Here is a 24,026-nt window from a genome sequence, read left to right on the forward strand (position 1 = left end):
GGGGGGGGAATACAAAGAACACAACAATTAGCACTCCTAGATCTGTCTCACAGTTATTGCTGTTGAGCCAGGCATCACCTATTCTATATCTGTGCATTTGGTTTTTCTTGCCTAAGTGTAAACCCTTATTTTTCTCAACAGTGAATTGCATTTTATTGGCTAGGGCCCAGTATTCAAGTTTGTCAAGATCCCTCTGGATCTTGAGCCTATCTTCTGGAGTGTTGGGTATTCCCCAAAGCTTGGTGTCCTTTGCAAATTTGATGAGTTTCCCTTCTATCCCCTCAGCTAAATCATTTATGAAGATGTTAAAGAGTACTGGGATACCCACTGCATGCTTCCCTCCGTGTAGATGCAGTTCCATTGAGGACTAACATTGAGTGTGGTTATCAGCCAGTTTCGAATCCATCTGAGTTGATGCTATCTATCCTACATTTTTTATATTACTAAGAAGTAGGCTGTGATCTACTTTACAAATGCCTTACCAAGTCCAATATACAATGTCCACAGCATTTCGTTGGTCCACTAATTTAGTCACTTTGTCAAAGAATGAAGTAAGATTTGTTTGGCATGATCTATTTTTGACAAACCCATGTTGGCTTCTGATTATAACTTTGCTTGCTTCTAGGTGTTTGCAGATCTGTTGCTTGATAATCTTTTCCAGGATCTTCCCAGTTATTGGTGCCAGGCTGATTGGTCTATAGTTTCTTGGATCCATTATGTTTTCCTTTTTTGAAGATTAGAACCACATCAGCTCTTTTTCAGTCCTCTGGTAGTTCCCCAATGCTCCAGGATCTTTGATAGTTTTTGCAAGTACTGATTAGAATTAGTCAGTCTGAGTGATCATAACAGAAGCTTAAAAGCCAAGAATGGCAAATTGAAATTAGCATGAAACTCTCAAAGCTGACCTATGTCTGAGCAATATGAACACACATTAACAACACTCATCAGTTCTTAGTACCCATGAGGGTAAGAGGGGAAAATACTGGTGGCTTGTTTAAAGGAATCACTTTAATAATATTGTTTTCATATGTAGAAACTTTCTCTCTGTTCACTGCAGTGGAACATTTCTACATTTCTTTCCAGCAAAATTTCACTGATGGACTGGAACATTTTTTTTTTAACACAATGCGTATTTTCTGTGTGTCTAAATAATGGCTTATCTATGTTTGTTGTCTCTACATGTCTTAGTTTTCTATGTAAAAAAGAAATATTGAGCCTTATGCTTGATGATAAAGCCCACTCAGTTGATAGGCTTAGCCAAGACTAGGCATGAAGAAATACAGAAGTAAAACCAGCTTCAGTTCGCACATGCTTGTAGTCATGGATCCTTTGACCTGAAGATGATGATGATTAGCAGGAGAAAGAAGTTCTTTCTGTCAGGCTACTTTACTGGGTACATAACTGTACATATTTTCTTCATGAAGGTGTCTACCCTTGCACACACACACCCCATCCCCACTTATTGTTTGGAGAAAGGGCCAGTCTTCTTACTAAGCAACTCTATGTGATAAATGAGACCTTCTTTTCTCAGGATGACCTTTTAGTGTATGTGCTTTTGCTGCTCAGGAATGTTAAGAGGTGAAGGACCCAATGGATGGAAATGCCAGGCTGGGGGTGGCAGAAAGAGGGAGCAGTGTGCCAGCGTTTCAGATCATGAGTTTTTTTTTTCTAGCCCTACCTGGAGATTCCAGGCCAGGGACTGATGTGAACTTTTAGGTAGCAGCACAAAGGAGTGTTCTTCTGTAAGATCCCTCTCTAAAGAGAAATCTGCTTAGATCACTTAAATTAAACAAGTAATAAGGAACACGTACTCTAAGGTCATATAATCCTATAACATCCATACACAGAATGGCTGAAGACAAATACTGTTTCAAATGTGCATTTTTCTTACAATGCTCCTTTTCCCAGGTTTATAGTCATCCTGATGGGCACTAAGATAGGCAGCTTGGTGCTCTTTAGAGTGATAGATCACCTACATGTAATTCCAGGTCACTGTCCACACCGGCTGGGACTTCAAAGGGTTCTGGTCCAAAGGATTTGGGAGGCTGGGGGGGAGGGAGGTTTACCCCTCCCAAACTTAGGTTGGCTATTTCAGGAAATTAAGATGTTCTATGCTCCTTCCTTTTACCTGGGGGGGGGGGGGAAGAGCAGGCTAATTTACACTTCTACTATTTGTGGAGCATAGAAATTACTAATCAGCCCACTCCTTCCGAGGATCACACTCGAATATTTGGTGGGGGTTTTACAGGACCCACCAAAGCAGAGGTGCCCCTTGGGCAAGGCAGGAGGAGATCATGTTTGACGGGGCTTCATGCACACTACGGTTGCCTCGGCTGAACTTTAGCGTAAGTGAAATTGAAGCTCTGCTGGCAGGTGAAACGGCGCTTTGCTCGGCAGAGCCTCGCAGCCCCAGGACCTCCTTTCTTCCGGCTCCGGCTGCTCCTGTTCGGCCCCGCCGCTCCATTGGCGCCTCACCTGGCCCGCTCCCTCGCCCCCCTTCCGCTCCGGGGCCGGCGGAGAGAGGGCGAGAGCAAGCAAGCAAGCAAGCAAGCTCGGCTTTCCCGAGCCCGCCGGGAGTCCCGCGGGCGCCGGCGCGGAAGGTGCTGCGCTTGGCCTGCGCGCCTCCTCCGGCTCAGCCCTCGCGAGTCGGCCGCCCCTCTGCTCTCCGACGGCCAAAACAACACGGCCGCACGTGGCTGGGCTCCCGGTCGGAGCTACGCCGGGCACCCGCCCCAGCCGCTCGGGGGCCGGGCAGGGGAGAGGGGCGGCCGCGGGAGACCGCGCACGCAGCGAAGCGCGGGGCAGCCCCGGCGCCTAGCGCCCGAGGGCAGTGGAGGGTGACAGCAGCCCGCCCTCCAGGCCAGCTTCGGGCGACAGGCAGGCGGGCGGGCGAGGTCTCCGCAGCGGCGCGCGTGCCTCGCCGGGCGGGAGCGGGGAGGACTGTCAAAGCCACCAGGACCCGGAGAGAAAAGGAGAGAGAGAGAGCTAGAAACGGTCGAATCGATCGGGGAGTTAGACGGCACGGGCACTTAGAAACTGTCAAATGGCCCAGCGAGGAGAGAGAAGGGGAGGGACGCTGAGGTAAACTCCGCGCTGAGGCAAAGCGGCGCTTGCCGCCTGAGAAGCGCGGAAGCCCGCAGGGGGCTCGGGGAGCGCCAGGTGGGCCGGCACCCGAGGCGGAACGAGGTCGAGGGTAACAGCCAACGGTTCTCCCTCGCCCTCGTCGCTCGCCCGGCCGGCCACCCCGAGTGCCCGAGCCGCCCCTCCCCGCGTATTGTTACGAGCGCCTCCTCCCCTCGGAGCCCGGGGCCGAAAGCCACCCCGCTCCGCCTGCCGCGGGAAGGTAGCGCGCGGGGGGAAGGAAAAAAGGGGACTTTGTTTCTTTAAGGGGCTGTCAGATGCCTCCTCCACACGCTCCCTCCCTCCCTCCCTCCCTCCCCCCCCCATCTGGGCGCCCCCTCCCCTCCTCGCTTCAAAGAGCGCTGCCAGCCTTTAAAAGGTTTGACACCAGGCGAGGCGAGCGCGGTCGGAATGCTTCGCCCTGACCCGAGGAGAGCGCGGAGAAGTCCGCTCGCTTTCCCCTGCCGGTGACAGCCCTTTTGCCGAGAGCTCTTTTGTTGCCTCCGCAGCCAATCAAGGCTTTTTACGACACAGTTCAGTTGGGATATAAAAGGAGAGNCCCCTCCTCTCCTTCCCCCAACCAGCAAGTCGGCCCCCCCCATCTCCAACCCCCAAGAACTTAGCGGCGGCGGCGGCGGCGGCGGCACCACCCCCCGAGCACCCAGCAGCTGCAGCCCATCATCATCCCGAGGCCGAGCCAGAGCGATTGTGCTCCGCGCGAGAAAGGAGCGGGCTTGGCTTGGCTGGGGAGCGAGCGGAGAAGCGCCAGAGACATGCCGGTGCCCAAGTCGACCGTCTTCTGGGGCTTCCTGGTCCTGTCCCTGGAGTTGTGCGCGGGCGAGCCGAGCGAGAAGGCGCCCACGGAGGGCGTCCCCCTGGCGACAGGAGCCGAGGACCAGAGCTGCCCGGTGTGCCTTTGGCGCAGGCACAGCAAAGAGATGAGGCTGGAGAGCATCAAGTCGCAGATCCTCAGCAAGCTCCGGCTCAAAGAGGCGCCCAACATCACCCGCGAGGTGGTCAACCAGCTGCTGCCCAAAGCCCCGCCGCTGCAGCAGATCCTGGACTTGCACGACTTCCAGGGGGACTCCTTCCAGCACGACGACTACCTGGAGGAGGACGAGTACCACGCCACCACCGAGACTGTCATCAGCATGGCTCAAGAAAGTAAGCCCCGGGGCTTCTTTGTTAAGGAGGCAGGAGCCGGGCTTGCCTGCAGCGGCCAAGCGCAACTTTCGCGGCCGAGGGCTTGGGGGAGGGAGGAGGAGGAGGAGGAGGAGAGCCAGCCAGCCAGCCGGCCAGCCAGCCGCTTCGCCTCTGCGAGTCTTGGGCTTTATTGTTTATTGCAGCTCGGCAGAAACTGCTCCCAGAGCAGCAGCAGCAGCAGCAGCAAGCAGCAGCGCTGGCGTCGCCAGGGACCTCCAAATCAAAGGGAATGGGTGGGCTCCTTTGCTGCAGATGGCTGGGTTTTGGCCGGAGGGTGGGTGGGGGGGGGAGAGAGAGAGAGCTGACCCAGGTGTGAAGAAGGCATCCGCACTAAGTCCTCTCCATCCCCGCCTGGGCCGGGTTTCCTTTTGAGTATCTCTTAAGGGCCGATTTCGCGATCAGGTTAGTTTAATGCTTAACCCGACCCCCCTCTTCCCCTGCGCGCTAGAGAGCAAAATGCCAGGAGGGGGGGGGGTCTCAGATCGGGAAAGGTTGAGTTGAATGAAAGGCCTCTTGCTCCTCAACATGTTCGTCCGGGCTTTCCTCCCCCTTCCCCCCCCCGCCCCGCCAAACTGACTGCAGAAACCTAATGCTTTCCCCCTAAAGTTGTGCAAAGTTCTTCGCCCAGCAGAGAAGATGCACTTGAAGAGAGAAGCCTCTGTGCAGAAAGCGGCTGCCTCCAGCTCTGGCAACGGGAAACATGCATTGTGCAAACTCATCCCTGTTGAGAGCTTGGTCACCCTACTGTTCTGTGGGTTTGGAGCTTAAAGCGTGTGTGTGTGTGTCTGTGGAAGTAGAGTGGGGGGGTGGGGGGGTGAGTGATCTGTGCGTAGATTAATGTTGTGCGAAAAGTACTTTTTGCCCAAACCAAATAAACCTAAGAAAGGTCATGGAGAGGTTCTGCTCCAGAGCACAGTTGCCGAAAGGTGTCATGATTCTGAAAGGCCTCTGCCAGTCATGCGCTCCCTTGCAAACAGAAAGGGGAAACGGCATTTCTCCCCGCTGGAGAGGGTGGCTCCTTTCTCTCCCCCTGCCAAGTTAAGGCATAATCCCTTTTGTGAGTTCCTTTCTCCAGCTGCAAACACTCAGAAGTTTGCCCAGCCAGCAGAGCGTTTGCAATATCCAGCTGCCTGCCTCCCTCCTCATCAGCCCCCCCCTCCTTGTTCTCTTTCCGGGTCTGCCAAAATCCACGGCCCTTTGTACTTCTCCCGTTTTATTATAACCTCACATTGAATTACATTTTTTTCCTTTGTGGGAAAAAAAAAACAAGTTAAAAGTAAATGTTTCCTAGAGCTTTGAGAAAACAAGCAAGAATGACTGGGGAGTGACAGGCCTATGTGCAAGGCAATCTTTCTTTCTTGCCACCCTTACTTTGGCTGGTTTGCTTGCAAGTGGGCTGAGCGTGGAAGTACTTGTGCAGTATTGATCCTATGGGGGGACCCTGAAGCTACTGAGGTATATTTCAGGAGTTGCGGTGGTTGGAACTGACATTGACAGGTACCTGTTAGTTTCAGGCTCCCCTAACAGGGCTGCTGCTGTTACTGTTGCTTTTTTTGAAAGTTCTCTCTGTAAAGCATAAAGGTGAATTTAAGAAATGGCAGATAGTGGGAATGGAAAGAAGACTAAGTGGTCTGCTAATTTCTGTTAGGAGTTGCACAATTGCACAGGGATTATAGGGGCATTTTCTTTGCTGCCTGATGGACGAGATATAAGTCTTGGCCAAGGAGTCATTTTGAGTTTTATCCCGGGGAGCAGGATACACACACACACACACACACACACACTCCTCCCCAGGATAAATCTCAAAATGACCACTCCCTCAAGACTTTAGCTTGCTTAGTGGGCACAGCAATCCCAGCATAGAGGCCCTTTTAATTCTCTTCTAGTTCAATGACAGCAAGCCTAACACAACCCTGCATGCTCAGCCAGTAAATAATAACTTCGTATTTGGGAATAAATACTGGCTAATACAAATAGAGAAAAGTGTGGTTTATTTGTATACAGTTTACACAGGGGTTAAATTGTCAAACACGGTAAGCCAGATAATCTGGTTTCTGCAACACACTAAGCCAATATCTAACAAAATACAATGTTTGTTAATGTGATGTATGTGCCAGTTTATGCTTCGTGCAATATAGCAAGAACATTCTTTTTAAACAAGTGAAATCTTGCACTCTCAAATGCAGTATCCTTCAGGGGAAAAAGGTGTACTGGAGCCTGAAACGAAGAGCAAATGCTGACTAATTACAGCTCTGCATTATGAATCTGCAGCTTTTCTGCCTTCTTTGCTTGCTTTGACTTCAGGGAATAATCTCTGTGGTACATAGCCCTTATATCCAAACACGAGACAAGAGGCACTGAAACTCTATTGTGCAAGCAAATCTCTCTAAGTCTAGGCTCACATACATATATCTGATGCCTGCAAATCAAGCAAACTTTCCTCCAAGAATAATCATTCACACGTTCGCCTTCATTCCTTAGTCACTTTTAAGTGTGCTCCCTTCAGCTACAGACCTCTGTAGGTCCAATTTTTAGGGAAGCTTGCAATCAGGGGAATGCAGAGACTGCCACCAAGGAGGAACTGGTTTTCAAGTGGGAAACAATTCAGAATAACTTTTCATGCAGTTTTCTATAGCACTTCAATTAGTTTTGACAAAATTCAGAACATTTGGTATAGTATTCAGTTAAAGAATGCTGGATAGCAGCACTATGTTGAACAAGAATGATATGTACTCATAAAATTAAGTGGCAATGAGAGCAATTTATTTACCATGCTGAAAACATTGTTAGCACAGACTTTCTTCCCTATGAGCCACATGTGTTAGCCTTATTGGTGCCTCAGATTGCAAAAGCAGCATTCTTAAAAATGCTTTATACCATTTTGCCATTCATACTTGTTTAAGATAACTTTATGAGCCTTTCTGAGCCAATATGTCTTAGACATTAGAGCAAACAAATCACAGGATACAAAATTCCTGTACATTCACTGTCTGTCTATAGGCATTGTCCTTTCCTATGGGGTAGGAAATCGTGACTTCTCAAATGCTGCTGCCAGAAAGTCTAACGTTGAGAGATCCTAACAATTATAACTCAGCAGTACTTGAAGGATAGAAGCTTCCTACCCCTCCATTATCTTTTTTTTTTTTTTTTTTGTGCCTTCGAGTCAGGGTTGACACCAGACAAGATGCCTGGACTAATCCCTGCTGTTCTCTTGGCAAGGTTTTTTTGGGAAGTGGTTTGCCTTTGCCTGCTTCCTAGGGCTGAGAGAGAGGGATTGGCTCAAAGGTCAACCAGTTGGCTTTGGGCCTATAGTGCAACTTGTTGACCTTTGGGTCTATGGTGGGACTTGAACATGGTTTCCCAGTTTCTAGCCTTAATCATTATCATTTACAGCAGGATATAACTTAAGTTTCAAGGCTAGCTAGGCTGAGAATAAAGGGCACTGGAGTCATTCTGTAAATGTAGTGAGATGAGATGTATTTTAAGGGACTACCACAAAGAAGGGGGGGGAGTGTCAACCTATTCTCCAAAGCACCAGAAGGCAAAACAAGAAGTAATGGATGGAAACTAATCAAGGAGAGAAGCAACCTAGAACTAAGGAGAAATTTCCTGGCAGTGAGAGCAATCAACCAATGGAACAACTTGCCTCCAGAAATTGTGAATGCTCCAATACTGGAGGTTTTTAAGAAGAGATTGGACAACCATTTGTCCGAGATGGTATAGCATTTCCTGTTGAGCAGGGGTTGGACTAGAAGATCTCCAAGGTCCCTTCCAACTCTGTTATTTTGATCTGTTAGTTGGTTAGAACATGAAGTCTATTGAATGTGTTCTACTGTGGTATACTGATGAATATACCCTTGATATCTGATTTCTATAACAGTAATAGATTTTTAAAGTAACATCTGATATACCACAGCAAAAATGACCTTGTAAATAAATACACCTTAAGAATTTGCTTAATACTATAAGGGTAGAAAACTGGAAGAACTATGTTTTAAAAACTGATAAGCATTAGAGAATTAGAGATTCATTAGTATCATATGATGAGTCAGATATTCAGGCTAATATATTATCAATGCAATCACTATGAGACAGGTGTTTAGGTCATTTGCAAAAATCAATCTATTAGTAAACTCTGAGCAGGAATGATTAGATAGTTGAAGGGTACTGAAAAACATAAGGGAATATCTGAAAAACTCTTTATCCATATTCATCTTATATGAGGAACACATGCCACAATCTTCTAATGTTCCTTTAAGCATATATTTTTAAGCATATCTAAGCATATTTCACAATGGGCCCTAGTTGGCTGGCTGGTATTTCTGAGGTATTTTTTCAGCAAAATTTAGAGTTGTAAGTTCTTTATTACTAATTGAGAGAATTGTCTTTTTTACTGTTTGGAATTAAAGCATTGACCAAAGCATATACGATTGCATTGTATTGAAAGCAGATTGAGTTGAAAATAGGTGAATCTTGCAGTCTTCTTCATAATTATTATTTCTGTGTTGAGACTCCATTTAAGTATTTTAATGGTGTTTTAAAATTCAAAGCTGAGCAAGGATTTGAGTATATATCATTGGAATAGCAGTATGTTTAACTGTTACTATTATAAATGAATATAATTTCTTATTTTCTGGAACAGCCTGGCTGGTCAGGAATGGTATCTGTACTAAGGAATATAATTTCTATACTTATCAAAGAGAGAAAATGACTGTATACTTCAATGGAAAGAGAAAAGCAAGAGAAGTGCCACTTATGCTATGTTTATTTGTTATTTATAGAGTAAGACTGGGGTCTACAAGACCCCATCTTATTGTGGTGATACAATGAGCTTGGGAGAAAAAAATAGATCCTGCCTCCTCATGTTTTATTTATTTCTTTAAAATAGTTTCACATCACTGACTTTAAAAAAAGTCCTCAATGCAGTTTATAATAAAAGTTTTTTATACAGAATAGAGTTACCTATTAAAAATCAAGCTTAATGACAACAGGTTTTTGATTATTTTGGGTGAAGAATTTGTCTACAATATTGTCTATCCTGAAGAAAATAAATTTAATCCAGTCCTTAAGTGGTTGGATGTTTTATTCTTTGTCAAATCTCTTATTCTTAGGTGAGAAAAGTCACTTTAACCTAATCATGTTTAAATATTACCACTTACTGGCTCATTCTAAAATTTACATAAAGTAGATTATAGCAAGTATATTTTACTAATTTTCTTTACATGAAAATATATGACTTGACACCACTTCAGCACCATTATCGCTAACTCTGCCTTTCCAAGATTAGGTGATATTAAATCACTCTGAGAAAAGAATGCTTCTTCGCATCTAATCTAATCTAATCTAATCTAATCTAATCTAATCTAATCTAATCTAATCTAATCTAATCTAGCATCTCAGTGCCCTTTATTTTGAACACCAGTTGCTTAAAAGGGGCAACACACCCCACCTTTATTTTCTAAGGAACCATAGATAATTGTACTGTAGATAATTGTTATTTAAAAAAATGCTCGATTTTTATTAAAAACAGCACGTGTTTCTGGTCACATCAAATTCCCCATATATTAGCATAATCAATGAAATGTTTGAAATCAAAACTGCATTTAACTTTATGTTTCATATTTATTTATAATGGTCTTTAGGGATCATAAAGTTGTATCATGAAGTTGTTTTGCTATTCATTAATTCCAAAACAAAAATCATCCCATTGAGATTGGAAATTATTAGGCTACATCATTGAGAAAATTAGAAGCCGTATGCTGAAGATGTTTTGCAACTTCTTTTTTATATATTTCTAAGTGCTCCCCCACATATATCACCACATTAGACTCTCCTATTCTTTTACAAGCATACTTCATGATAGTAAGTCTATCAGATTATTTCTAGTTCCAAACAGATTTCTTTCAATACATGCTTCTATTGCATGACTGAGATAAATATTGCCCTGGAAATGGGGAAAAAAGCCTCCAGCACAGGTGGCATAGGAGGCACAGTGCCACCCTGCAAAAAGTCTGCAATGGACTATCTATGTGCTGAGGCAAATGTTCAGGACTGTTTAGCATCATCAAACTGGATGTCACTCAAAGTTATCACTCACTTGTTAACTGGGGCTCAAAGTAATTGAGTTTGTTTTTCAGTACTAGTAAATGAAATAAATGCCTCAGTTACCCAACTCTAGAGAGATAATCTTTTCCTACTTCGTTTGAAATGGCTTTTTCATGACAAGAAACACAGCGGTTAGATCTTTTTTTCCCCAGAATGAAATATGAATCTTCTTTCTTCTGGGTTTCCTGTTGTGATCTTCAATCACTAAAGAAGACAAAACCAGGTCTAATAAGCAATAGTTCTAATCAGAAGGAGAGCGGTAAAAGTAGGGTGAAGTAAGCTGAAAACCAAAAGATATGTTCATTTCACTGAACCCTCAATTTGGAATCCTTTGAACCTTCAGTTTCTCCCGAAATGTTACTTATTAATCCTGAGAGCATACTAGGTGGGAGACAAAGAGAGATCTAATACCGATCAAATAAATCTGAAATAGTGGATCAGTTATCCACATTGGACTTGGCTGTTATGTCAAACTTCCTCCAGAATACTGCTGAGGATGTTAAGGAAATCAAAGAACTGAAAGTCATTAAAAGTCTTCAGGAGGGGTGATTCACACTGAACTGCTGGACTTGAAATCAAGTCAGCACTTGGCATGGCTAAAAAAAAAAACCTGGCCCTGTAGAAGGAGAAAAAAATGACCATTCACAGTAAAGCAGTTCCAGAAGACTTGCAAACAAAATGTACAGTGGTTTAGAAATAAGTTATTTAATTTACATGGAACCATTTGATGAGAAGAGACCTTTATTCTAATCATATAGACAGTAGCCATGGGATGGGAGTTTAAAATTAGTGGATCCAGGAATCTGAAATTTAAGATAAAAGATGAGCAAAGGTCATTCTTCCACTGCACCAATACATCATTTTGAAAATGATGAATAGCTGCACCTTAGGAATAAAACTATTATCTTGTGGTAAGATGGACAGTCAATAAATTCTAAAAACAAATAAATAAAATGCTTGTAACAGAATAGAATTTGAACAATAGTATTTTACAGGCTTATAGTATCTCTGCTTCTGCCCCAAATGCACTTACAGTTAGAGACTGGAAAATGTATACCAGGAATGTTTACCACATTTTGTGAACTGCACCTATTTCGTAACCATAAGTTTAGCCTGCTCTTCTAATGTTATGTCCTTTGGAAGAACCAATGATTCCAAAGGCTCAGTTTAGCAAGCAGCCATGTAAGGAGGAGAGAGAGCGTATGGTCTGGAGTGTGTGAAGGCCGAGCGGAAGGAAGGGGTGTGGGTGAAAAGGTGTGGGGGGCACAAGTGTGAGGAATCGCAATAGGGAAAAGGACTTCCCTCCTGGCCAATTCTACAGCTCATTGAGAAATTTCTTTCTCTAGCATTAATAGATTTGGATTGCTTTGAAATTTTACTGCCCATAAAATCGGTGACACGCTGAGACCTTTTTCTGTGTTAAACGTTTGCTGCTCCTCCTTGCTGCAACCATCTCTCTCTCCTTAACAACTTGCTTCTCCCCCCCCTAACCAAAAAATAAAAAATAAAAAAATATAAAAGTCAGCATGCAAACACTGACAAGAATAATCCAATCTGATTTTAATTAGCCATGTGGAAAAGCTCCCTTTGCCCCAGGCTCACCGATTGGCTGGAGCTCATCCACTCAACTCTTAGGTTTCATCCCCTGGAATCCTGGACATTCTTCTTCATCTCCCTTTCTCTGGATGACAATTATGATTTTTGTTGCTTACATTCTTTCATGAAGCAATTGTGTGTGCCAGTGTTTTTATGGTTCCTGAACAGAAGGAAGAGAAGGTTTTATAGGCAATGGGGCCATAAACCTTTCTGGGTCCCTTCACAGTCCTTCTGTCCTGTTCTCCACACACACACACACACACACACACACACACACACACACACACACACACACACACACACACACACACTTTTTAATCTAAAGCATACATTTCTCCCACTGATAGACAAGAAACTGGGAAAGGATAATTGGGTTCTAAACCATTTATTGGCTACCCATGACCCCTGCTGACCTTTCGTTTGGGCACTGGAGGTGGAGAAGGGAAGTTAATGAAGTATCTTGGAGGTTTCTTCAGGGTGTGTGTATATGTGTGTGACGGTGTGAAATCCACCAAATGCTACTCGCAGCCCAGCATTCTAACTGCAAGGAGTAGATTTAAGCCAACAGTAAATACAACATTGTTTGTAGGCTTTATTATTTTATGGATCTGGGGTAATTTCAAGGCTGAAAGTATGAGGTCAAGAACCAGAGACCGAAATATCTCAGGAAAATCCAGGCTATCAATGTTGATTCAGCACATTAATAAAGGGAAGCTGGAATGGTGAAGTATTAGCAAATTTTAACAAGCAATGAAATAGCTCAAAAACAGATAGGAGTAAAATGTTTACTGATGTTTTCAAAGTATATACAACCTATCCCTAGTAATGTCAAGCCATTTATGTCCAGATAATATTTCCAATATATTTCTGCAGTTACTACTTGGGGCTAATTATATTTTCTTGTTCGTTGTGAGACTATATAGTAAATTCCATCCCCCAAAAGAGATGCATCTTCTAGAGCTTTCATGGAGTACCTACTTATATTTAATTGAAATGCAATTCCAACACTAGTATGGAAATGATAATTATGCCAAGGTTATGTGATATCATAACTATATCTCTTTGTGGAAATGTCTAGGGAGAAGTTTATTCTTTAACTATGGGTTCAGTTTGGCATATCAATATGAGGTGGTGAATGTGGTCTCCAATGCAATATTAATAGTAGCACTTTGTTAATAATTGAAGTATTATTGAAGTATAATTATTGTTTGTAAATAATGCTAAGTTTGATAAAATAAGCAGGGCAACATTTTTATACTGGGAGACCATAATCACCATCATCATGCCACAAAAATCACAACAACCATGTCTGGGAGTCTAGCAACATCACAGGTGGGGGAGGATATTGGGCTAGATATTTTCAGTTTAATACACCAAGATGTGCCTCCATGAAACCAAACAAAATTGTATCACAAAGTTCAGTGGCATATGAACTTCTATGGGAACAATCTGGGGACTACAAAATAGAGACTGTGGATTGTATGAGATTTGTAGGCCAGAGGTTATTCATTCTTGCAATGAACACTAGAAGAGCCAACATTAATCACTAATGCGAATGGAAACTCAATAGTGTTATATGTACCCCACCGTAGCTATATCTATTGCAGCAGGTAGCAATAAGTATGTGCTGTTTAAGCCAGCTCATTAAAGCAGCTACATTATTTTAGGTTTGTGCAAGAGCCAAAAATAAACATTTTGCTGCTTTAAAGAAGTGCTACATGTGCACTCCTGTGCACTCCAAAGCACCTTGTCTAAATCATTTTAAAAGCACGCACAACCATCCTACCTATATCACTGAACAGAAAAGTTTCTCAGCTAGTTGGGGACCATTCTTGTATATGCCAGTCAAATTGCAGTGCTAGTGTTAAGGAATTATCAGTTTTTTCAAGACCTGCCTATAATACCCTATGAATTCTTAAACCAGCAAAAGGAAAGGCATGTCGCTATGTCAGTGACCAATGACCCACTGGCCTGGTGGCCAGCAAAAAGTGTAAGTTTGCTGCAGCTGGTTAATATTATGGGGAATCATTGATTTTCTTTATTTACATGAACATCTGTATACTGTCACCCTTCAGAGACCAGTTCCAAAAATAAATTTAATATGTAGAGTTTATTAGATGTTAAATTGATAAGAACAGATAATTTATTTATCATAGTTAAAAGTCTGAGAAGCATATAATGACAGACCTTGAGAGTAAGTTCTGGAATAGGATACTTTGTGTCTTTAGCCAATCTATAGTACCACATCTTTCCTTTAAGGATTCATGAGTTGAGGATTAGGCACTGCCTAAAGGTTAACTGAGTTTTTGACAGACACAGCTGACCAGTGGAGGTTAACTTGACTCACATTTACTCTGGCACATTTTTGTCCTTCTCCCACCTGAGTACTGACTAATAGAATTGCATAGCACACTGGGGGGCATAGATAAATTAGCATGTTAAATTAGATATATCCCAACAAATAAAGATTCTGTCACTTGGTTTGCATGACACACCATTAGTCAGTTCAGGTTCACTCAATCTAATTTTCTGAAGTTACACAACAAACAAACTATTAAATTAATTAGATGGACTGAGTTGTGGAACACATGAAAGCTAAAATTTGGGTTTTGTGTAAAAGCTTATTTCTGTAATAAATTACATGCTGATTTCCCAGGTAATAGATTTAGGATATTCTGATTGTTTTTAACTGAAAGCAGGCATCACAAGGGCTAGAAGCCATCTTGTCATCTCTTGGGAAATTCAGAACATATGTATTAAACCAGTATGAAGACCAAAATATATTAAATATAAGTGCCTATGAACTGATCTTCCCACACAGCCCCAAATGCAGATTAATAGTATACAATCAATTGAAAAATGTCATTGAAATATTATGATGAAATTTTCAATTCAGATGTTTTAGGTCTATTTATATGAAAGAAAGGAGAAAAGATGATTACCACTGGAGCTTTAATCAAAGGAACATAAACATAATTGACCATCGGTATATCTGCCAAAAAGGTTTAAATTCCATAAAGATAGAATAATAAAAATGATTAGATCTAAATTCCAGCAAAAAAAAGTCTCATCTGTCTATCACAAAGAAGCAGGATTTATTTTTTTATAAATGCAGATGAATGCTAGAATTGATAACACTAATTATAGGGAAAGTAAGATATATGGACTGGAAACTCTTTGCAAAGATACTTATATCCTAGTTTAGTATATGAATATTCTCCCCAAGTATGATATGTTTTTCAAGTATATTGGGATGAAAAGTTCTAAAAAATTATGGATAAAGAATTATTGGAGTCAAACTTTAGTACATCAGGAAGGCACCAACTGATTTAATTCATTATAGAAGCAAGAAGTGGGGTTATAGCTTCTTCCATTCAGATCCAGTGTTCTGCTTCTATCTTCCCATAAGCTCTGGAAGATTTCTAAAAATATGGAACATTTTTATATACTGCGTTCCCTCTACTCTGGCACTCTCAACATGAGTTGGCAGTAGCAATTTCTCACAGTATTTTCTAGTCCTAGTTGTAGATTGTACCTAGGATCTTCTACATCCAAAACACATGCTCTACACTACAGTACAATCCCACCATCCTATGATTTCACCTCTAGTGTTGGGAGACCCTGAAACTTTGAATGGGAAACTTGTATCCCATAAAATGTTGTATTCCCACTGCTATCAGCCCAGGCAAGTATGAGTAATGACCTGGAATGATTGGATATTTAATTTAATATAAGGTAGAGAAGTTTCAAATTCTCAGTAAACTGCAAGATAAATGACTGGGTAGGTCATTATTGGTGTGCATGTGTATATATTTGGAAAGAATAAAAAAGTCCCAAGATAGAAAGGAACATGTCTAGCCATATTCACCACAATGCGTGAAGTAATCTAGACTTTCAATTAACTCTTCCTGAATGAATCTGCTTACTTTAAGATCTGCTAAGAAGGCCTTCTCCAGATGGATGGATGGATGGATGGATGGATGATAGATGTTAGGGAAAAAGAATTACTGGATGGAATGTAGGATAGGACTTCCTTTATGGAATTATGAGATTCCCGGTCTTGATACTTTACAGGCACATAGGTAAAATCTTTTTATTTTAATAGGCATATGAATTGCTGGATTGGTTAGTCTTAATGGAATGGAATTCTGATTTTAGCCTGGTTTAATCTGCTATGCTTCAGCTCACTCCTCACTTTAAGAATGTTATTATTCAGGAAGTTTCCGGTTTGACGTTGTTGTGTAAAAGACGTAACAAGATAGGGCTCCGTCTTCCGCATTCGATTTTGCCCCGCTGGGGATCTTAGAAAGGGTCAAAAGTCGCCCCAGAGAGCCGATAAAGAAGGAGGGGACCCTTGTTGATTGCAGGAGGGCGGCAGCCCTTCCGTTTGATCTGAGGAAGCCCTCCAAACCAGCAGGGGAAAAACTGGCTACATTCATGTGGCCAATCAGAAGCTGCTGACAACCGAAGAAAATAAGCACTAACGAGCAACCTTCAAACAATGTGGATGGAACTGGGTGAGACCCTATTCTTTCTTTATGACTTTAAGATTTTTTCCTGGAAAAAAAAACCCACCCAAAGCAAAGAATCCTTCCCAAGGAGAAAGAGAAGAGGAATTTCCACCCCATTCCTCGGGAAAAGAAAAGTGGCAAATTAATTGCTTGGGGGGAAACAGAGAAAATTACAAGGTTAATTTGGAATCAATACATATATATAGCTTTGAAATTTGGGGACTAAAAGTGCCTTTGAGATTTTTTTGTTTTAAAAAAAGAGACTCAAAAAGCTTGTAATATAAGTTTGGACTTAAAAAGCTGGAAGATGGCATCAATGACATCTAGTGGCAAACCACTGCACTACAGTTGTTATGTTTAAGGGAAACTTGGCTTGAAGCCCAGACCCAGATAACACTTTGGTTGTCCTTGGAAATTTTCACTTTTCTAGACTGCAGCTGGGAAAAGGGAAAAAAACTCTATCTGTATGGCAGAGACGATAAACTATTTTGAAACTGGCCTGCCTGGATCACGATGTAAGTACCAACTGACTTTTAGAGCTGTGTCATGGAGCTATTTACCTGTAGAAGAAACAAGCATTATGGATTGAGATGATGGAATACTTTGGATTATAAATCTTTGACTGATGAACAACTTTTAATTGTTTTTTTCTCTCTGGACAGAAAGGACATGTTTTTCATTGGACAGAAAACTTGAATTTTGTTTATATTTGCTTAGGGGAGGCTTAAGGATGGACTGGTAGGCTGGCTGGATAACTTGGAGCTCAAATGACAATTGACTGAAACTTTTTAAATCACTAAACAGATTGGACTATAGAGACCACAAATAAAAACAAAATGGATCTTCCATACTCAGCTTTAAATGGTAAAAAAATCATCTCTAACACTTATCTCCAAAGTCCCTAGCTTGACATATCAACAAGAAAATGTTGATGAAGCTCAGAAGGAAATTCTTTCTATGTTAAAATTAATACAAGAGACAATTACCTTAGCTCATGATGAGACTAAAAATAACACAAAGGAGATAAAAGAGCAATTTTCTAATCTAATTCCACAAATTCAAAAAATTACTATAAAGAAGGAACTAGTAACCCAGAAAACTGAAGGAAAATTAGAGGAAGCCGATCCAAAGATGGAGGACCTAAAGGAAGGAATTAACAAACAGACCTAAAGGAAGGAATTAACAAAAATTAGAAGACATAGCGATAATACAGGAAATGGAAAAGACATCTTACCTGTCAAGATCTCAGAATACTCTTGAGGATAAGGAAGAAGAGCCGATCGAATGGAAGATAAAGCTGTTAGGAGAATTGTGGGAAATTGGAGAAGGAGGGAGGCTGTTTAATGAACATCAATGGGCTGTAACCAAATTGTCTTACTTATTCCAAACAATATACACAAAAATAGAGGAATAACTATCTGATGATTCAAAGGCATTGACCTGGAAAGTTAGTTGGCAAAGGAAGAAAGCTAGAGTAAGATTGAAGAAAATAGAGGTCCTGACCCATTATGATGGGATATCATACTATTAAAGAGATGTTTGAATATGGCTAATAGATAATTGTTAGAAATAGAAGTGTTATTAGAACTAGAAAGATAGGATTTATAACTAGAATTTTACATTTTGGTATGAGAAGGGAAATGTGAAAATGCTAAGAGGGTTTGAACAAGGGAAGTCTTTGGTTGCCCAAATATAATTTATTATGAGAAAATTGTAAGTGATAGAGATACTTTGAACACTGATGGAAAATCAATTTAAAAAAAAAAAAGCGGGAAAAACAAGATATTGATTGAACAAATGGATATTAAGGGCAAATGCAGTTGAGATATGTTTTGGTTAGAAAAGATATTTTAAACTGACACTACTGCTATTATATATAATATTAGAAAAATGTAACAAAAATGCTGACATTCAATTGTATATGTATTAACAGCAATAAGAATTGTATTTGCCTAGTATAGAAAATGTATAACACTGGAAGAAGAGAGGAAGCACTGGATGGTATAGTATTGTACCTAGATTGAGGAAGTTAATATGTACTATTGAATTACTGATGGACCCAGACAACACGCTGTTTATTAAGTACTTAACGATTCTAAAACTAGAAAATTAATAAAATATTTATATAAAAAAAGAATTTTATTATTCAGCTAGGATTTATACATTAGACCTTGAATTTGTAGTTATTTTAAATTGTTTTTATCAGAGAGAAGGATGGAGTGCAAATTTACTAAATAAAACAAATATTCCAATATGTGTTGCTTCTCACTTATGTGCATTTATTAGCACAGGAGTAGGCAACTTGGCACCCTCTCGATGTTTTGGATTATAACACCCACATTATCATCCTTGCTGAGGTTAATAGGGGATGGACTTCAAAACATTGGAATGTACCATATTTGCTTTTGCTTACTTTGGGACATTGGAATGTATCATGTTTGCTTTTGCTTACTTTGGGACATGTGCACATTCACTTTCTCTTTGTTAAGCATTCAGAACAGCTGGATAGATTCAGGTGTCCTGAAGCAAAGTCAGAAGAGAACAGGATTTCTCAGACAGAGATGCCAGCTCTCTATCTCTAGTTGATTTGCTTCTGTGGTAAAAGATGTAGGAAAGCATTCAACGACTGGTAGAGATGGCTAAAGGTTTCACTCTCTAAAGATCTTCTTTTGTTACACTTGCCACGATAAACCTTTCTAAAGAAACTTCATGAAGTTCATATCCATGTACCATAGAAATTTTAAGACTCTATATGGAATGTGTAAAAGCTAAATTCTCTTTATAAACAGTGCTATAACGAAGATTTTACATCTTTGAACTGCTTAGTATAGTTGATTCATGGTATTGATTATGTGCCTCAATTTGTTTTTGACTCCTAGCAACCACATCGATAGATTTTCTTCATGATGATCTATCCCTAACCTGGACTTTCAGGTCTACCAAAGGGGGATTCATCACCATTGTAACTGTCCACCTTTTGCTGGTCATTCTCTTCTTCTCTTTCCTTTCACTTTTTCCAGCATTTTCCGAGGCCTTCATGGCTGCTCCACCATGTGCTAGTCTGTGGCATAAGGTATTTCTTGACTACTTGTTCCTTTGCTATTGATGGTTGCAGGGCTTTTTTTGTCATAGAACGCCCAGAACGGAGTTCCGGCACCTTTTTGGGATGGAACCTTGTAGGGTAGGCAAGGCGGGTTGTATGATGTGTGTGAGTTCCGGCACCTTTTCTTTTTACGAAAAAAGCACTGGGTGGTTGATGTTAGAAGGCAAAAATTATCCACCGCCTTCATTGCTAATTGTAAGATTGTTTCTTCTGCCTGTTGTCATTAGTTTGGGCTTCTTTATATTTAATTTTAGTGCCATTTTTCTCACTGTTCCCCTTAACATTTATCTACTAGAACTTGCAGATCCTTTGCATTTTTGGTTATTGAGATTAATGTCATCAGCACAGTGTAGGTTATTGATGTTTCTTCTTCCAGTTTTAAAACCACACTTGTCTTCCAATCCAGCTCCCCTTAATATAGGAATCATGAATTCACTCCTGAATTCACCGAGCCTCCCTAAAATGTATGGAGAAGTGAATTAGAATCCTCCATGTTTTCATTTTGCTAGGGTATCCATGTGATGAAGACCTGGTTAAAAAAAATCAAGCCTAGTGCCACATTCTGAAAATATTTTTCACCAGGAACTACATTTCCAGGGTTTCAAAATGGTTACCTATATGCCAGCATTCCCCACTCTGATGCATTCCGGATGTGCAGAACTACAATTTTTATTACCCACTGACGTGCTGGTCATAGACCTCCATCATGCTATCATTTTCTCCCTCCCTCTTTTAGCAGCAAGTGGGGAAATAGCCATGGGCATGGCCCAGAACCATGGACAGCGCCTTGGCAAGCTGGGGGAGGGGGGGACAAATTCAATACCGTTGAGAATAGATGATCGGCAGTACGAGAGAGCTAGTTAATGTTCAATACAGATGTTACTACATGGTGCCCAGTGTCTTCTTCCTTGGAGACTTCAACGTAATAAATAAGGCACCTCATATAAGTACTGAGGACACTTACGTGTAATGAGTTAGCACATTTTTATTTTCAAGACTTCAATGGATCTTCTAACTTTTAGTCTCAAAGCCTCTCGCCACAGCAATGCTTGTAACTATCTGGTGTATTTCAAATAGCTAGGCCTAAAGCATTGGGGTGGGGGGGGGAGAGAGAGAGAGAAAAGAAGGAAAGGTTTTCTGTCACTTTAAGATCTGGCAGAAACTGACAGGGAGAAATTCTCAGGGGAACACAGCATTAATTTGGGACTTGTGCACAGCAAATTGCCTTGGGCATTCGTTAGCAGAGGCCTTTGCTCCTAGCTCGCTGTACCGGGAGAGGCGGCTGGCTGGTGTCATGACCTTGGTGTGTTAGCAGGCCTTGCGGTTCATGGCACATGCAGCTGGGGGTGATTAAGCTGAGCGGGGTGCACCAGGCAGGGGCAAGGGGGCCCTCCTAACTGAATGTAACCCAGATGTCTGTGAATAGAGTAGGAAGTAAGGAGTTTGTCCACTGGGTGTTGCTAGCTGACATTGGGAGGGAGGGAAGAAGTGGCTCCTTCTCACACTCAGCCTATTTGTATAACAACAGGATTCAATCCCGATCACTTTTCTTGTCTGTGCATCTGTCTTGATAGAAATAATTCTCCATTCTTCCTGGCCATTTGTTCTATGTCAAGAGAATGTGAAGAATCTCTCCTGTCTCCAGCATCTGGCCCTAAAGATTTTCTCCTCTGGTTTTCCCAGCTTGGCTTATACATGAGGCATCTATCTTGGGATCTCAGTGAAGCCCTTTATCTACGCGGTGATGATAACCATCATGACTGGGCTTTGGATGAGAGGCTTCCTCGCTCATTTTGTTCACCGAGAGTGCATTGTTAAAAGTTTTTAATGCTTGCACATTTTGTTTTATTTATTCTGCCTCTCTAGTAAAGATTGCCTGGATTTATAGTGAAAATTGCTTCTCCAGTAAAGAGAACTTCATTAGAGTCTAGTAAAGACCGCCTTTATAGCTAGTCTGTATTTATGATTGCAATGCATAAATGTATAGCAGAAGAAATTCAAATGTGACATGGATTAGCAAGACATCAGGTTCAATCAGAACAATCCAGACCACCTAAGGAGAAGTGACTACTGTACTGTTAAATAGATCACAGACCAAGAAGGGACAGTAATTAAAGTTTTGTTAATATTCTTAAGGTTATGCCAAGAAGCCTCTTATGCAATGACATTTCAATACCATATTAAAGGAGACATTCAAAAGAAGAAAAAGATTAGACTGTGTATATGATGATATATAGAAGCATCCAGCAGAATGTTCCAAGAATATCCACTATATCAAGTAGTTAAAACATTGTTTTTTTGTTTCCAAATCAACAAATAACATCCTGCTATTTTAAAATCTGTCTTAAAATGTTGAGAACAGGCATTCTGGGAAAAAGGACAGGACAGCATGGAAAGCAATGACTATTTAATATATACTTTATACTTGATTAATTTTTCAGTAGTGTTGTCTTTGATGTAGAGTTCCTTGATAGTGAGATGGGTGGCATATAAATTTTATAAATAAATAAAAATAATTTTATCTGAATCAGCACTAATGATTAATCTTTTTTTCAAATTACAGAAATGAGACATTGCAAAATTATATGATTCATTTAAGGCAAACAATGAGGTAATGAAGTATGTGTTAATAGACAGATGTGGGTAAGTTTCTTTAGTGATATGGTACGTAATTTCTGTGTTAAAGCTTAATTTTAGGGATTCTCATCTAATTTTAGGGATTCTTTAAGAATTAAAGAAACCTTTGCTGATACAGATAGACCTCAGTTAATGACTGCTGTTTAGTGACTGAACTTACAACTAAAGGAGTAGTTTTATGACCAGTCCTTAAACTTACAACAGTCATAGTGTCCTTATGGTCACATGATCACAATTCAATTACTTTGCAATGGCACACATTTACAACAGTCATGGTGTCCCACGGTCACATGATCAGAATTTACAAGTTTCAAAGCCATCATCTGACAAGCAGTCAATGGAGAAGCCAGCAGTAAGAAGCAAATTGCAGTCACATGACATCATGCATAACAACCTATGGTGATTTGCTTAATGATTGCAGCAATATTGTCAACTTAAATCTAGTATGGTCACCTGATACTTTATCTAATGACTGCATTGCTTAGCTATAGAACTGTCAGTCCCAATTGAAGTCATTCAGTGAGGACTATCTGCATTGCACTGCCTTCCACAGCAAGGATAATATACAACTAATGCTTGCATTACAGGGTAGATTAAAAACTTCTATGGCAACAGACAGGTGAAATTGTAAGACTTGAACTATGAAAAGTCTAATGATAATGTGAAACCTGATCAATATTAATTTCTGTCAAGAAGTCCTTAGCAGATGCTTCACTTTAGAACAACAAAAAGCCTGGGAACATTCATATTATTTTATTTCTTAATTGTTGGGAATATCTAAAAGAACAATCTCTGGAATTGAATGCTTAATCTCTTTTAAGGGTATAAATCCTAATTTTGTAAATAACATATTTTATTTACTGTATATCTCAACCTCCAAATAATAATAATAATAATAATAATAATAATAATAATAATAATAATAATAATAATAATAATAATAATAATAATAATAATTATTATTATTATTATTATTATTATTATTATTATTATTATTATAGAATAAAAATGGATGGGGAAAACCCACAAACCAATACAAAAATATTAAATCATAATGTTAAAATATTAAATTCCCAATTTTTGTCTAAATAAATGTGACTTAGCTCCTCACTGAAAAGTAAAGAAGCCAGTGCAATAGAGCATTTCAACTTGTCATGGTATATTTATGATGGGAATATTCTTCAGGATCTAAGCTGTTTTGCCTTTATAGATTAAGCGATTCCTGAAAAATTGGTATCCTGTGGTTGATTTTCCAGCAATGGCATCAAGCAAGCAACATATCTATCACATTTTGCAGCAACTGAAATTTCCACACCATTTTAAAGATAGTCCCACATATAACAAATAGCAATAGTTGAACTGTAATGCATGTGCCATGTCACAGATAACTGATGTCACATCGGTCTGACTTAGGAGTGGCTGTAGGTGCCACATTAGATTTAAACAGATGCATGTGCTTCTGCTATAGCCATCACCAGGGAATCTTGAAAGACAACAGGCCTGTTTTTTAAAGGTTATGTTAAAACTACAATATGTCTGTCTTACTTATCAACAGCATCTCCCTCTCTCTTTCTCTCTTGCCATACTTTTTTTCCTAGGGCTGAGACTGGCCCAAATCACCCCATTGGCTTTTCTGGATCCTAGCTTGAGTGCTTTTATCCTATACAGAACAGCTATCATCTCTTATCATGTTTAGGTTTAGCTTCATTTGGTTCATTTTGATCCAGATCATTGTTGAACTGAGAAAACAT

General features: G+C 40.7%; 1 protein-coding gene across 1 annotated transcript in view; it reads left to right on the forward strand.

The window, feature by feature from the left end:
- The first annotated feature begins 3,893 nt into the window (after nucleotides 1-3,893).
- GDF11 (growth differentiation factor 11) overlaps nucleotides 3,894-24,026 on the forward strand; it is a 30,876-nt gene continuing 10,743 nt past the window's right edge. The window contains exon 1 of the mRNA XM_029283925.1: nucleotides 3,894-4,284. Within this exon, the coding sequence (XP_029139758.1) occupies nucleotides 3,894-4,284 (391 nt within the window). The remainder of the gene's footprint in view (nucleotides 4,285-24,026) is intronic.

Source organism: Protobothrops mucrosquamatus, unplaced genomic scaffold (assembly GCF_001527695.2).
Source record: "Protobothrops mucrosquamatus isolate PMUCROS unplaced genomic scaffold, P.Mucros_1.0 scaffold280, whole genome shotgun sequence".
NCBI lineage: Eukaryota > Metazoa > Chordata > Lepidosauria > Squamata > Viperidae > Protobothrops > Protobothrops mucrosquamatus.